The 12,479-nt window shown below is 44.6% G+C and overlaps 2 protein-coding genes and 1 pseudogene across 5 annotated transcripts in view; 1 reads left to right on the forward strand and 2 right to left on the reverse strand.

Moving 5' to 3' along the window:
• The window catches only part of MANBA (mannosidase beta), a 131,392-nt gene that overhangs the window by 94,685 nt on the left and 24,228 nt on the right, over positions 1-12,479 (reverse strand). For 2 of the 4 annotated variants that reach the window (XM_063722634.1, NM_001131631.2), the window contains 1 exon segment: positions 1,678-1,772. Coding sequence is in view for 1 of the 4 variants with exons in the window: in NM_001131631.2 (NP_001125103.1) it covers positions 1,678-1,772 (95 nt within the window). In the remaining 3 variants the exon portion in view is untranslated. 4 annotated transcript variants of the gene reach the window in all.
• The window catches only part of LOC112133102 (keratin, type II cytoskeletal 8-like), a 32,213-nt pseudogene continuing 23,456 nt past the window's right edge, over positions 3,723-12,479 (reverse strand).
• LOC100461964 (protein MANBAL-like) lies at positions 9,462-9,764 on the forward strand. Its single transcript, XM_054553515.2, has one exon. The coding sequence runs from the start codon at positions 9,494-9,496 to the stop codon at positions 9,749-9,751; it is 258 nt and encodes an 85-aa protein (XP_054409490.1). The 5' UTR covers positions 9,462-9,493; the 3' UTR covers positions 9,752-9,764.

Raw genomic sequence — 12,479 nt, forward strand, 5'->3', positions numbered from 1 at the left:
GTTGTATTCATACAATAAAATACTATTCAACAATAAAAAGGAATGAAGTACTGATACATGCTACAACATGAATGAACTTTGAAAACATTATTATGCTAAGTGAAAGAGGCGGTCACAAAGGCCCACATATTGTATGATTCCATTTATATGAGGTATCCAGAACAAGCAAATCCAGAGGGACAGAAAGTAAATCAGTGGTTCCTAGGGCTGGGATAAGAATTCAGGGGCAGGAGGAGTGGGCAATGGGAAATGACTGCTAATGGGTGTAACTTTTTGCGGGGAGATGAGGAAAATGTTCTAAAATTGATTGTGGTGATGGTTTTGTAACTGTAAGTATACTAAAAACCATTGAATTATATACTTTAAATGACTGAATTGTACAATATGTTAATTATATATCAATAAAGTTTTTTTTTTTAAACCAGGTAGAAATGACTGGGTGGAGGCATTTCTATTCTACACCCTTTGCTGTTTGCAGGAACCCCTTACCCCTGCAAAGAGCAAAACCAAAACAAGGAAGTGCTGACAGCATGAATTACTTTTAGGTAATCGACTCATATGTGTAATTTGGGCTGGGGAGCTAAGGAGGAAAAAGCTGGACAAATCCAAGGGGCAGAGAGGTGTGGGCAGTATTACAGGGACAGACATCTTTCAGCTGTATTTTCACAGACAAGTGAGAAGTTTATACTTGATTTGCCAAGTAAAATAGACACTTGCTATTCTTGAACGAATACCTATCTTGGCACAATCAATATTCTGGGATGATTAATCTAATGTTTCTAAATTGAAAAGATTGGAGAATAAAAGAATGAAGCAAGAAATTTGATTAGGCAGCTTTGGCCTCTTTCCTGGCACTCTTCTAGGCAAAGATGGAAAGACGGAAATGAGATGGAAGGGGCCAAACCAAGAGAACTGTTAGACAAAAATTTGCAAGACCCAGAACAGACTGAACACAGGAAGATGAAGAAAAGGTGTAATAAGCCCAAAGCACCTTAGACATAGACTGGAAAATGGTGTTACATTAAGAAAAACAATGAAGCTGTTAGAATATAAAGTTAGTTTTAAGGGGGAAAATCAATTGGATATGTTGAGTTCAAGGTGAAATAGAACCATTACGAAAGATATTCTAAATATTATCTGTAAATAAAAGCCTGGAGCACAGCAGTAACTCCATGATATTGATAACAATATTCTGGCCTTTTCCCCCCTTTAAAAGACTAGTAAATAATTACCAAAAAAAAAATCACATAAAAGGGACAGAAGGATTTTTTTCATTTAGCAGTAGTGATGGTACCTTTGAGTAACATTCTGCCTCATATGGAAATATTTGCTTATAATAACAGAACATTACTGAAAACAGTACCTGTGCTTCACCTCCTGGCTTCACCACATAGTATAGGTCAAGGTCATAGTCTCAATGGCTGGTTAGCACTACATAGAGCATAACCACTGGAAAAATGACTCCATAAGACACAATTTGGTGATTGTTGATTAGTAGCACCATCCTCACATACAAAACAAAACATAAATAACATATTCACTTTTACAGTACAAGGCTTTCATCTTACTTAACTCTCAGATATGTAACCTAAACAAACAAAACACAAAATTTTTGCCTAGATAGAAAAAGAAGAAAAGTTCAAATAATAATAAAAATACACCCACAAACATACATACCTAATTTCAAAGGGGATTTTAAATTCCTTGCTATAGGTCCAGTTATCCAAAGAGACCCATCTGTAGTTAAGGTCATTAAATCTGTAGTAAGAATCCTGTTGATACAAGGTAAAAATTATGGTAGATGGTTAAATATGCACAAATAAATTAATAAAACAAACATAAAATAAATTATTAACAACAGCTATTTATCACCTAAAAATTAATGAACTTTTAGCCTAGTAGTACAAAGAGGGGACAGACCGTTAATACTGAAAAATGTGAAGGGAAAATTCCAACAAATTTCCTGAAATGAAATAATTCTCTGAGATATAAATAATACAGCTTCATTATCAAAGAAAATGGGGGGACATTAAGATTGGCTTCCCCTTGGAGACAGGGTTTCACCATGTTGACCAAGCTGGTCTCAAACTCCTGACCTCAAGTGATCCACCTACCTCAGCCTCCCAAAGTGCTAGGATTACAGGCATGAGCCATCGTGTCCGGCTTACAGTTTATCTTATGTACTAACCTGTTTCACTCTCTAAATGAGCAAAGTGGGAGATCACTGTCATGGCCGAAGTTACATGGCCAAGACAAACTATGGTCTGGGAGTCCCAGGTTCTCCTGTGTGGGCACTTTCCTGGCAGATGCTAAATGACAGGAAAATCTGGGTTTCATGTTTCTGTGTGGTCCTCACCTCACTTGACTTCTGCTCTTTCTGTTTGCTCTGGGCTTCCGTGCTCTCGGTGATATAGTTCTGTTTTCCATTGGTCCGTATCCCATTCTGCCTTGGACATCTTTACTTCTTGCTGCTCACTGATGAATCAGGAGGCCTGTCCTAGAGATGAGCTTGGTACAGGCCAATTGCACATGGGTCTCAGAGCACTCCATCTTCAAGGTCCAGATAACATGAGAAATGAGTCTTCTCACATCATTATTGGGGATGAGGGGCCGGCCGTAGCTGCTGGTTTAGCTGAATTTCAAACTGATCACCTGGGGACAAGAGCAATGGGTAATTGAAGCTTTTGGGCTCGGGAGACAGGCCAGTGCCCATGTTGTTGTATTCCCATTGTGTTTCACAGTCTTCTCTAAGTTGAATGCAGTCCCAGCAGAATCTCCCTCAGGAGGATGGTTGTAGGTTGTGTTTTCAGAGATGGTGCCTTCTGGCATAGTAGTGTTTTCCATAAAAATGTTTTGTTCAAAGGCATTTCTTGCAGTGGTGCTTTTAAAACATTCTGATGGAGCAAATACTTCCGGAAAAGGATTATCCTGAAGACTCAGGTCTCCTAAAGATGAAAAAGCCCCTTGTGAAGGGGCATTTATGAGGCTCTTCACTGCAGAGAATGGAGGCCTCTTTGCAAGCAAAGTCTATTGAGAGAACTTTTCTGGAATGTACGATTGGTTTTAACTCAACTTTGCATTTTCTAAAACCAAAATGGGTAAGTCTTTCAATCTGTTTCTGACCTCAGGTAGGGCTTTTGCAGGGGTGGAGATAGAAGGCACGCCCATGGAGAAGGGTTTCAGCAAAGAGAAGACCGCTGCCTTATGCTCTTGGGTGAACGAAGGCTTGGTATAGATGGCGTTTCCTGCTAACTTCTCATGCCCTTGCTCTATGTGAGGCTGTTCCAGCTCCCTTGGGGCTGGACTCCCGAGCCTTTTTTCTTTGGCAGCGTTCTCCACAAATGCCCAGACACCCTGTTCCCTCCTGTTGCTCTGCTTTCCCACCTCTTCGAAGTGAGTTTTCTGGATGCTCCTTGGGCCCATGAGGATTCTGTTCACTCTCTGCTGGCTTTTGCCTACACTTTGAATCTTAGCCAGGCTGTTTTCCTGTGGTTGGACAGTTTCTAATTTCATGAGTTTTTGGATGCAGGTTGAAGAGAGGGACTCTTTGTACGGTTTTTCGGAATACCCACCTTTTACATTTGAAAAAAAACAGGTAACTATAAGGTTAGCTGTTGGCAGAGCTAGCAGAGGTTTTATTTTTATTTTGGACCAAAAAAAAAAAAAAAAAAAGCAATTGAATTGTTTTGTAGCTGAAGGCATAGGCATGGGGGGTCCCCAGGTAGTAAACTCCCCCGTGGGTGGGTTGAGGGCTAGGGCTGGGCCTCAGGTGGGTCTCATGTTCCCTGTGCTACCCTTCTGCTCTCTGGGAGAGGGGCAAGAGGGGCAGGCTGGGAGGGGCTGCCGCAGCTGTTCACTTGGGCAGGACGTCAGAGGACTAGGACACCAGCCTCCCAACACAGGTCTCGATCTTCTTCACAACCACAGCCCTGGTGGTGCTGGTGCGGCTGAAGGAGCTGGAGCCCACACCAGAGCCAAAGCTGGGGCTTGGGAGGCCCCCATAGGCCGAGCTCAGATCACCTGCATAACCATTGGTGGTCTTTGTATGGATACTCATATTCTGCATCCCAGAGTCCAGCTGGCTCTCCTCGCCCTCCAGCAGCTTCCTGTAGGTGGCTATCTCGATGTCCAGGGCCAGCTTGACGTTCATCAGTTCCTGGTACTCAAGTAGTTGCCACGCCATGTCCTGCTTGGCCCGCTGCAGGGCGGCCTCCAGCTTAGACAGCTTGGCGTTGGCATCCTTAACAGCCAGCTCCCTGTGCTGCCGACATCTGTGATGGCAGCCTCCAGGGAAGCCCTCTGGCCTTTGAGGCCCTCAGTCTCAGCCTGGAGCCGGCTGATGTTCCAGTTCATCTCAGAAATCTCAGTCTTTGTACACTGCAGGTCATCCTTGTGCTTCCCAGCCAACATCTGCAGCTCCTCATACTTGATCTGGTACATGCTCTCAGCCTTGGCCTGGCTGCAGTTGGCGATCTCCTCGTATGGCGCCTTGACCTCGGCGATGATGCTGTTCATGCCCAGGGAGCGGCTGTTGTCCATGGACAGCACCACAAATGTGTCCGAGATCTGGGACTGCAGCTCCCGGATATCCTCTTCATACAGCTGCTTGAGGAAATTGATCTCGTCAGTCAGCCCTTCCAGGTGAGACTCCAGCTCTACCTTGTTCATGTAACCTTCATCCACATCCTCTTGATAAGGACAAATTCATTCTCCACCTCTGTACGCTTATTGGTCTCATCCTCATACTTGTTCTTGAAGTCCTCCACAAGCCCCTGCATGTTGCCAAGCTCCGCCTCCAGCTTCAGCTTCTCCTGGCCCAGAGTCTTCAGCTGCCACCTAAGGTTGTTGATGTAGCTCTGGAACATGTTGTCCATGTTGCTCTGAGCCATCTTCTGCTGCTGCAGGAGGCTCCACTTAGTCTCCAGCATCTTGTTCTGCTGCTCCAGGAACCATACCTTGTCTATGAAGGAGGCAAACTTGTTGTTGAGGGTCTTGATCTGCTGCTTCTTCTGGGTGCACACAGCCTGGATGTTGGGGTCCACCTCCAGGTTAAGGGGGCTCAGCAGGCTCTGGTTGACTGTGATGGTGGTGACGCCTCCCACGCCGCTGACCCTACCACAGCCTCCGCCCAGGCAACCTTGGAAGCTGCTGCTGCCCACTAGGGAGAAGCTTGAGGAGCTTATGTGGACACCGGGCCCACTCGTGTAGGAGTGGCTGCTGAAGGCCTGGGACCCAGAGGTGGACACCTTGTAGGACTTCTGGGTCACCCTGATGGACATGGTGGAGGCAGGAGTGGGGGCAGGAAGGCCAAACCAGATAGAGATCCCAGAAGGAGCGGAGAAGCTGCTTCTTGGTCTTTTCAGTTAACTTTACCACATATCATCTCATGACCGGAGGAATTTACAAGAGGGTATAACTTAGATTTATCCACGCTTCTCGTAACTTCCCCGTGCCGCCTGGAGGGCTGTAAGCAGGGTTTGCTTAGTGTAGCAAGTCGGCAACCTTGCTGTGGCACCTAGATAAGGGTTCAGGAATGCAGCTGCAGAGTATTCAGGGTAAGGGTCAGCTGCACTGCTGGGGCGGTTCCTGGGGCAGCTCATCCCTAACAGTAACAACATTGATTCTACATCTTATAGATTTTTCTATGAGAAATAAGGCAAGATGTAATTTAGTGCGTCATTGATGTCTAGCTGCTCACTCCTAAAGCCTGACAAGTTGATGCCATTGCTGTCTGAGGCCGCCTCCAGCTCAGTAGTCAGCTCAGTGCTCGTGTGCTTTTTCCGGGCTTGTAATACCTTCATGAACGCTCCTTCTGGATTCCCTACAGATGCTTCTTCAACTGTCATGTAAGACACAATAAGTCTTTCTGAGTTTCTCTTATAGGGTTTAGCTTGTTAATTTCCTTATCCTTCGTTCTCAAACTCAACTTTCTTGTTCTTCCTTGCCCCTAGTTACCGTAAACAGCCTACCCACTTCCCGTCAGCTCTAATCAATAACTCACATCTGTTCCCTTGGTTACCTGTACCCCACATTCCCCTGAAACTGCACATCTCACACACTCCACCTCTGTCCCCCTCCCCTTCTATATTTAAAAAAATATGTACAAGTAGCCAATCGGGTCAGCTCAAATCGTGCAGTCCAACCCCAGCCCAAGGGGGAGTAGCACAGAGATAGGGACTGCGTTAAGGATAAAAACCCCCTGGTCTCCTTTGTTCTCTGTGCTCTTGCGATCTTGATTGACGCAAGTGGCACCCTTCTGCAGAAGTAAACTGCCTTGCTGAAAGAATTAAAAAAAAAAAAAAAGATTGGCTTCCCCTTTTAAAACCAAACACAAAACCACCAGGGTATCGGCAGAGAATGAAAGACTGAATCTGTGGTGTGTAGCCAGCAGTCTTTCATTGCCCTGTGGTTCTCACTCTGCTGTTTGCTGCCACTATCCCAGCCGGCCTCCAGGGGGAATACTTCTCTACTGCCCAAAAGTCAGCACAACTCCCTTCCACTCACTGGATTCATTTAGCATTTCCAGTTATTTTTCACTTAGCTAAGTGAGCAAGAAAAGGATCTCTACAGAGAATACACAGGGAGCAAAGATACTACAAAACTTATTAACATCAGGTTTCTTATATTATCCTACCTCAGGTCAGCAAACTGCCACCCACAGGCCACACACAGCTCACTACATGTTTCTGTGTGGCTAGCAAGCTAAGTAAGAATGGACATGTGCCCATAAATAAAGTTTTACTAGAGCACAGCCATGCCCTTTCCTTTACAATTTACATATGGCTGCTTTCGTGCTATAGTGGCAGAGTTGAGTAGACACGATGGAGACCATCTGGCCCTCGAGGTCTAAAATATTTAGTATTTAGCTCTTTACTGAACGTGTTTGCTAACCCCTGCCCAAGATGACTGGCCTCCTAGATGTTCATAGATGTTGCTCCATCTGAGTGTCTAGACCCTAGTCTGCCTCTTCATAAATCCTTAAGTCTTTCTTCTCCTACCCCCTTTCCACTCTTTCTCCACTTTTTTTTGTTTTGTTTTGTTTTTTGTTTTTTGAGATGGAGTTTCACTCTTGTTGCCCAGGCTGGAGTGTAATGGCACAATCCCAGCTCACTGCAACTTCCACCTCCCAGGTTCAAGCGATTCTCCTGCCTCAGCCTCCTAAGTAGCTGGGATTACAGGCATGCACCACCACACCTGGCTAATTTTTTGTGTGTTTTTAGTAGACATGGGTTTTCACCATGTTGGTCAGGCTGGTCTCGAACTCCTGACCTCAGGTGATCTGCCTGTCTCAGCCTCCCAAAGTGCTGGGATTACAGACATGAGCCACCACATCTGGACTCTTTCCACTCTTTATCTCCCAGAGGAATACCCAAGACAGGAGGCAGAACAGAAAGTGGCAAACAAATCTTTTCAGTTCATCTATCCATGAACAATACATAGAAGGAAATTGTGCAGGCATGGAGGGGCTTCCCCTCCTTTGTCAGGGACAGATCCAAGTTATTTCCTTAGGGACCGTAACTCCAAGTCAAGAAGGAAAAGCCAACTCTGTCTAAGTTCCACACAGGCAAGAGCCGGATGAACACGTTAGGCTGGCAATGGCCAGTTAGGCAGTTGCCCAGGGCAAATCTGTAAGAAGCACTACAACATCACTGGGAGTGTAACAAGATCAAGATAGGTATCTGCCAGAAACTGATCCAAACTGGAAGAAATATTTTGATAAGCTACTAGGGGAGAGAGTGACTGATGAGATTTAAAACAACACATAATCACCAAACTGGATTTTAAGGTCTGGTTAATGGTAAGGTTTTGTTCTGTTAAATGCCGTGTGCCAAGCCCAGCCAACTTATCTCCCACACAGGACTCGGCCTCTTCAATGAACAAACATGGAACACATATTTACAGACACAGGTTTGAAGAGACACCTAATTATTAGCATGACCATGTCACTCCCCCAAGCCCTATTTATAACTCTACACTGTGGACTTAATCCAATACAGTTAAAAATATCATGAGAAGGAAGGTGTGAGAGCAATTCAGCCACAACACATCAACACACTAAGCCCGGGGGCTGGCTGATGATCTGGTTGACGGGGCACAAGTCCCCTTCCTTTCTCCCAGCTCCCTGAAGGAATTTGCAAGTTGGTTCAAAAGGGCAATCTTCCCAGATATATTTTTTCAACACAAACATAATTTATAGGTTAAAATTTTATCTTACTTTAAAGAGGCCAATCTGAAAAAGCTAAATAATGTATGATTTCAACTATATGACATTCTGGATGTTAAATAAAAATTATAGGAGGCCGTTGTTGACTGAGCTCCTATACTAGGCCTCAGCAGACCAGATCAAACCAAAATAGTCACTCATGCTAAGTACCACTTAATCAAACTGAAACTTTAACGAAGCAGGTAGATCCGCAAACAGGGCAGTTTTTCCTGAAAACTTGAGATTCCAGTTCACCTGAGTAAGGAAGTCCTCTCCGCATTTTTTTTTTTTTTTTTTTTTTTTGAAAAAGGTCTTGCTCTGCTCTGTCACCCAGGCTGGAGTGCAGTGGCACAACCATGGCTCACTACAGCCTCAACCTCCGGGGCTCAAGCAATCCTCCCAGCTCAGCCTCCTGAGGAGCTGGGGCTACAGATGTATGCCACCACTCCCAGCTAATTTTTTATTTTTATTTTTTTGTAGAGATGGAGATCTTACTATGTTGCCAAGGCTGGTCTCAAAATCCTTAGCTCTAGCACTCCTCCTACCTTGGCCTCCCAAAATGCTGAGATTACAGGCGTAAGCCACCACACTGGCCGGTTCTCTCTGCTTTTACCCTTTCTAGAAAAGTAACCTGAAGTAATCTGATGTTAATCAATCAGTTTTTTTCCTACTGTTCTGTTTCTTTGTTCCTTACAAAACCCACTGTTCTTCCACGGCCCCATGAAAGTGCTCACTGTATTCTGTAGAATGGATGCTTTCCTGATTCATGAATCACAAATAAAAAACAATTTGATCTTTAACTACATTTGTTGTAATTTTGTCTTTTGACATGGAAAAGAAAAAACTATGGAGACAGCAAACGGATCAGTGGTTACCATGGGTTGAGCAGAGGAGAAGGATGAATAAACAGAGCACAGAGAATGTTTATGGCAAAATTATTTTTTACGATATTGCAATGGTGAATACAAGTCATTATACATGTGTCCAAACCCACAGCATGTACAACCAAGAATGAACCCTAATATAAAGTGTGGACTTTGAGTGATAAAGATGTGTCAATGTCTGTTCATTGATTCTAACAAATTTACCACTCTGGTGGGGAATGTCGAAGAATGGGATGCTGTGCATGCAAGGAGGCAGGAGGTTATGTGAGAACCCTCTGTACTTTCTGTTCAATTTTGCTGTGAACCTACAAAGTCTACTCCTCCAGGGGAGCGGGACAGCAGTGTGAGAGTTGGCTCTGAAGAATGATGAGTCAGAAGAGACCTCAGGCAGCAAGCAACTTGGGCCATGGCCTCTGACCTAGACTTCTCACCTCTGGAGGTGCCCGAGCCCACTTTCCTGGAGAACCTGCTATGGTACGGACTCTTCCTGGGAGCCATCTTCCAGCTCATCTGTCTGCTGGCCATCATCATACCCATTCCCAAGTCCCACGAGGTAGAGGCTGAACCGTCTGAGCTCAGAAGTGCTGAGGTGACGAGGAAGCCCAAGGCTACTGTTCCTTCTGTGAACAAGAGGCCCAAGAAAGAGACCAAGAAGAAGCGGTAGAAGAGGAGGCCTGAGGAGCCAGATAGGCAGGGAGAGGGCCTTGGGGACAGCCCTCCTGGGAATCTATATCCTGTTCCCCCTCTCCGTCCCAGGCTCAGGGTCTGAGGAGGCTGTGACACCCTCTGACCTCAGAGATCTAGCCAGTCATGACAGTCCCCAGGCTCCAGCTGGGCAGTCCACCACTTCCCCTTCCTTCTGCTCCTGTGATGGTGGAGAGTCCAGGGAACTGAAACACACTGTGACTGTATTAGGAGGTTTGTTTAGAAGTTGGGTCAGCTCACAGAGTCATGTTTTCTTACTTAGTCATGTGTTCAGCCTTGAGTCACCCCCTCCTTGTGAGTTTACACTACATTTTGGAGTCATTATCTAATGCTGACAAGCCCACCCTCTCCATTATTTGTGCACTACAGATCTCCTGCTAATCAGTCACCTTTTTTGCTGCTGTGTAGACAGAGCCAGGCCTCACCTGTTTGTTTGGGCCAAAACGCCATGGCCATGCAAAGTTAGTGATCCCACTAGTTGCGACAGCCAGGCCCAGAAAATGCCTGACATGAGAGCCAGCAGACGGCCCAGGCCAGGGTAGGCAGTGCCTGCTTCTGCTCCATCAGGTGCAGGGGATTTGGCTGAAGGCATGCATATTTCCTGGGCACTAACTTCCTGAGCTTCTGAAATGGGAGGCTCGTCAATTTCAGACCAACCTCTTTTCAACCCTTCAACCCATCATAGCACATTCAAGGTGTGCCTTTTACTTCTACCTGTACATCCCCCATCCCTTCAATTCTTTCATTCCCTAACCAGAGAGACTTCCTGGGGGAAATGTGGCGAATAAACTGCATGCATGCTGGGAAAAAAAAAAAAAAGCTACTAAAAATTTTTCTCTTACTAAGAGAAAATACCAAAAAAAAAAGTTAGAGAGGTTTAAATGACATTTAAAATAACTATTCCAAATGCTAATCAACCAACCTAATATGGTTCCAGGTTGGTCTGACCCTATTTGATCATACTGAAATTCTGAGGCTTATTTATAGCAAACAGCAGCTCAGGGTTACCTCTCATGACTAAGGACCCATGTCAGCCTGAGTTGTTAAGCAAACCCATGAACCCTAAAACAAATAAAAGTACCATTTGTCAACCATTTACTATGGTGCCTCTAAAGTAGGCACTCATACACTCTTATCTTCATAATAAACATGTAGAGTAAATACCATTTAATAGAGGAAGAAACTAAAGCTCCAAAAAGTGAAGTAGCTTTCCTAAGGTGCCACAACTAAGCAGAAGTATGTACACTGAGGAAAGAAACCAGTCTAGTCTAACACCAAGGTCTGAATTTTTTGGACAATACTACAATGCCTCATGCTACATATACTTACACGTTTATACCAGCTGGTAACTGCAACAACAATAATAATAGTTAAAAGTTACTGCCTGTGACCCTAGTGGGGTAGGTACTATTATCATACCCATTTACCAACAAAGACTCTAAGGCTCATACTCAAATGGCTATTAAGTGGTGGAGGACTGACTCAGAACCAGGAAAGATGGCTCCAGGATCCATATACTTAGTCATTACCTAGTACTACCATTAACATCACAACACCATCAATAGTTATAATGTCAGTGCTTATAAAGCAGCAACCATGAAATAAACATGCCGTGTGTGCCTTGGCTAGTTATTTATAATTGATACTTACCATATTTACTATGTTTACTGTACATCAACAAACCATGTGTCATCAGAGCATGCAAATGACAATATCATCAGTCTCATTTTCTCAGTAAGCTTCTGGACTCCACCATTATACCTGATTATAGATATAGAGACTACTTAACCAGGTATAGCTTTTCCACTCCCCAATTCTGCTTCAGACCAATGTCAGACTTTACCCCAGATACAATTACTTTGAATAGAATTAAATGGAGAAAGTTTTTTCAACTATCTTGTTTACAGGCATTGTTTTCTTAGACACTTGGGCAAAAATAAATAAATAGATGTTAAGAAAACACTTATCAAAAACAAGCAAAATGTGGATTAGGATACGTAATTATCTGGCAAACTGAGATAAAATGGCAGATAGGAGACAGGACTAACATGCAGCTCCCACTTGGATGAACAGAACAGCATGTGGAGACTCACATTGTGAATTTTTGCTCCAAGAACCACCACAGGAACATACCGAGAAAACCAAAAGAATTCAAGACCCTTTGAAACAAGTGGTTTGCCACTGCGAACTCTGTGAAACAGCCAAAAACTGTGAGTTCCCAAAGTGTGAGAGGGAAAAATGTCTGCCTCCAAACACACATCCCCTCTGGGAACCTGAAAATTCAGATCACAGGAGAAGGATTTAACCTTACCTACAGCTGAAATGGATTTTGGGAGCCAAGCAAAATATAATACTACTGAGAAAAGAAGCACTGGAAAGAGCGAGTCCCCAGCTTGAGTCCAGGGAAGCCATTCCTGGCCTATCTCACAGAGGTCTTTGGGGAAGGGAAGGCACCCAGCAGAACTGGAGGGGAATCATGGGGTGAAGGAAGCTCCTGGCTGAACTTTGTAATATTTTCGACAAGCATGAATTTTCCTGAGCAGAATCCAGGAGCTTGGGGGTGGCGAACAGGAAGAACAGATATGAGCACAGCCAAAGGTGTGAGCAGGTGGGGAGGGGTGAGGCCTGAGAGCCATGTTTGCTTTCTCAGCAGGGAGGCTTATAGCCTGGGGCAAGATCTCAGTCCT

The sequence above is a fragment of the Pongo abelii genome, chromosome 3 (assembly GCF_028885655.2).
Source record: "Pongo abelii isolate AG06213 chromosome 3, NHGRI_mPonAbe1-v2.0_pri, whole genome shotgun sequence".
In the NCBI taxonomy this organism is placed as follows: Eukaryota; Metazoa; Chordata; class Mammalia; order Primates; family Hominidae; genus Pongo; species Pongo abelii.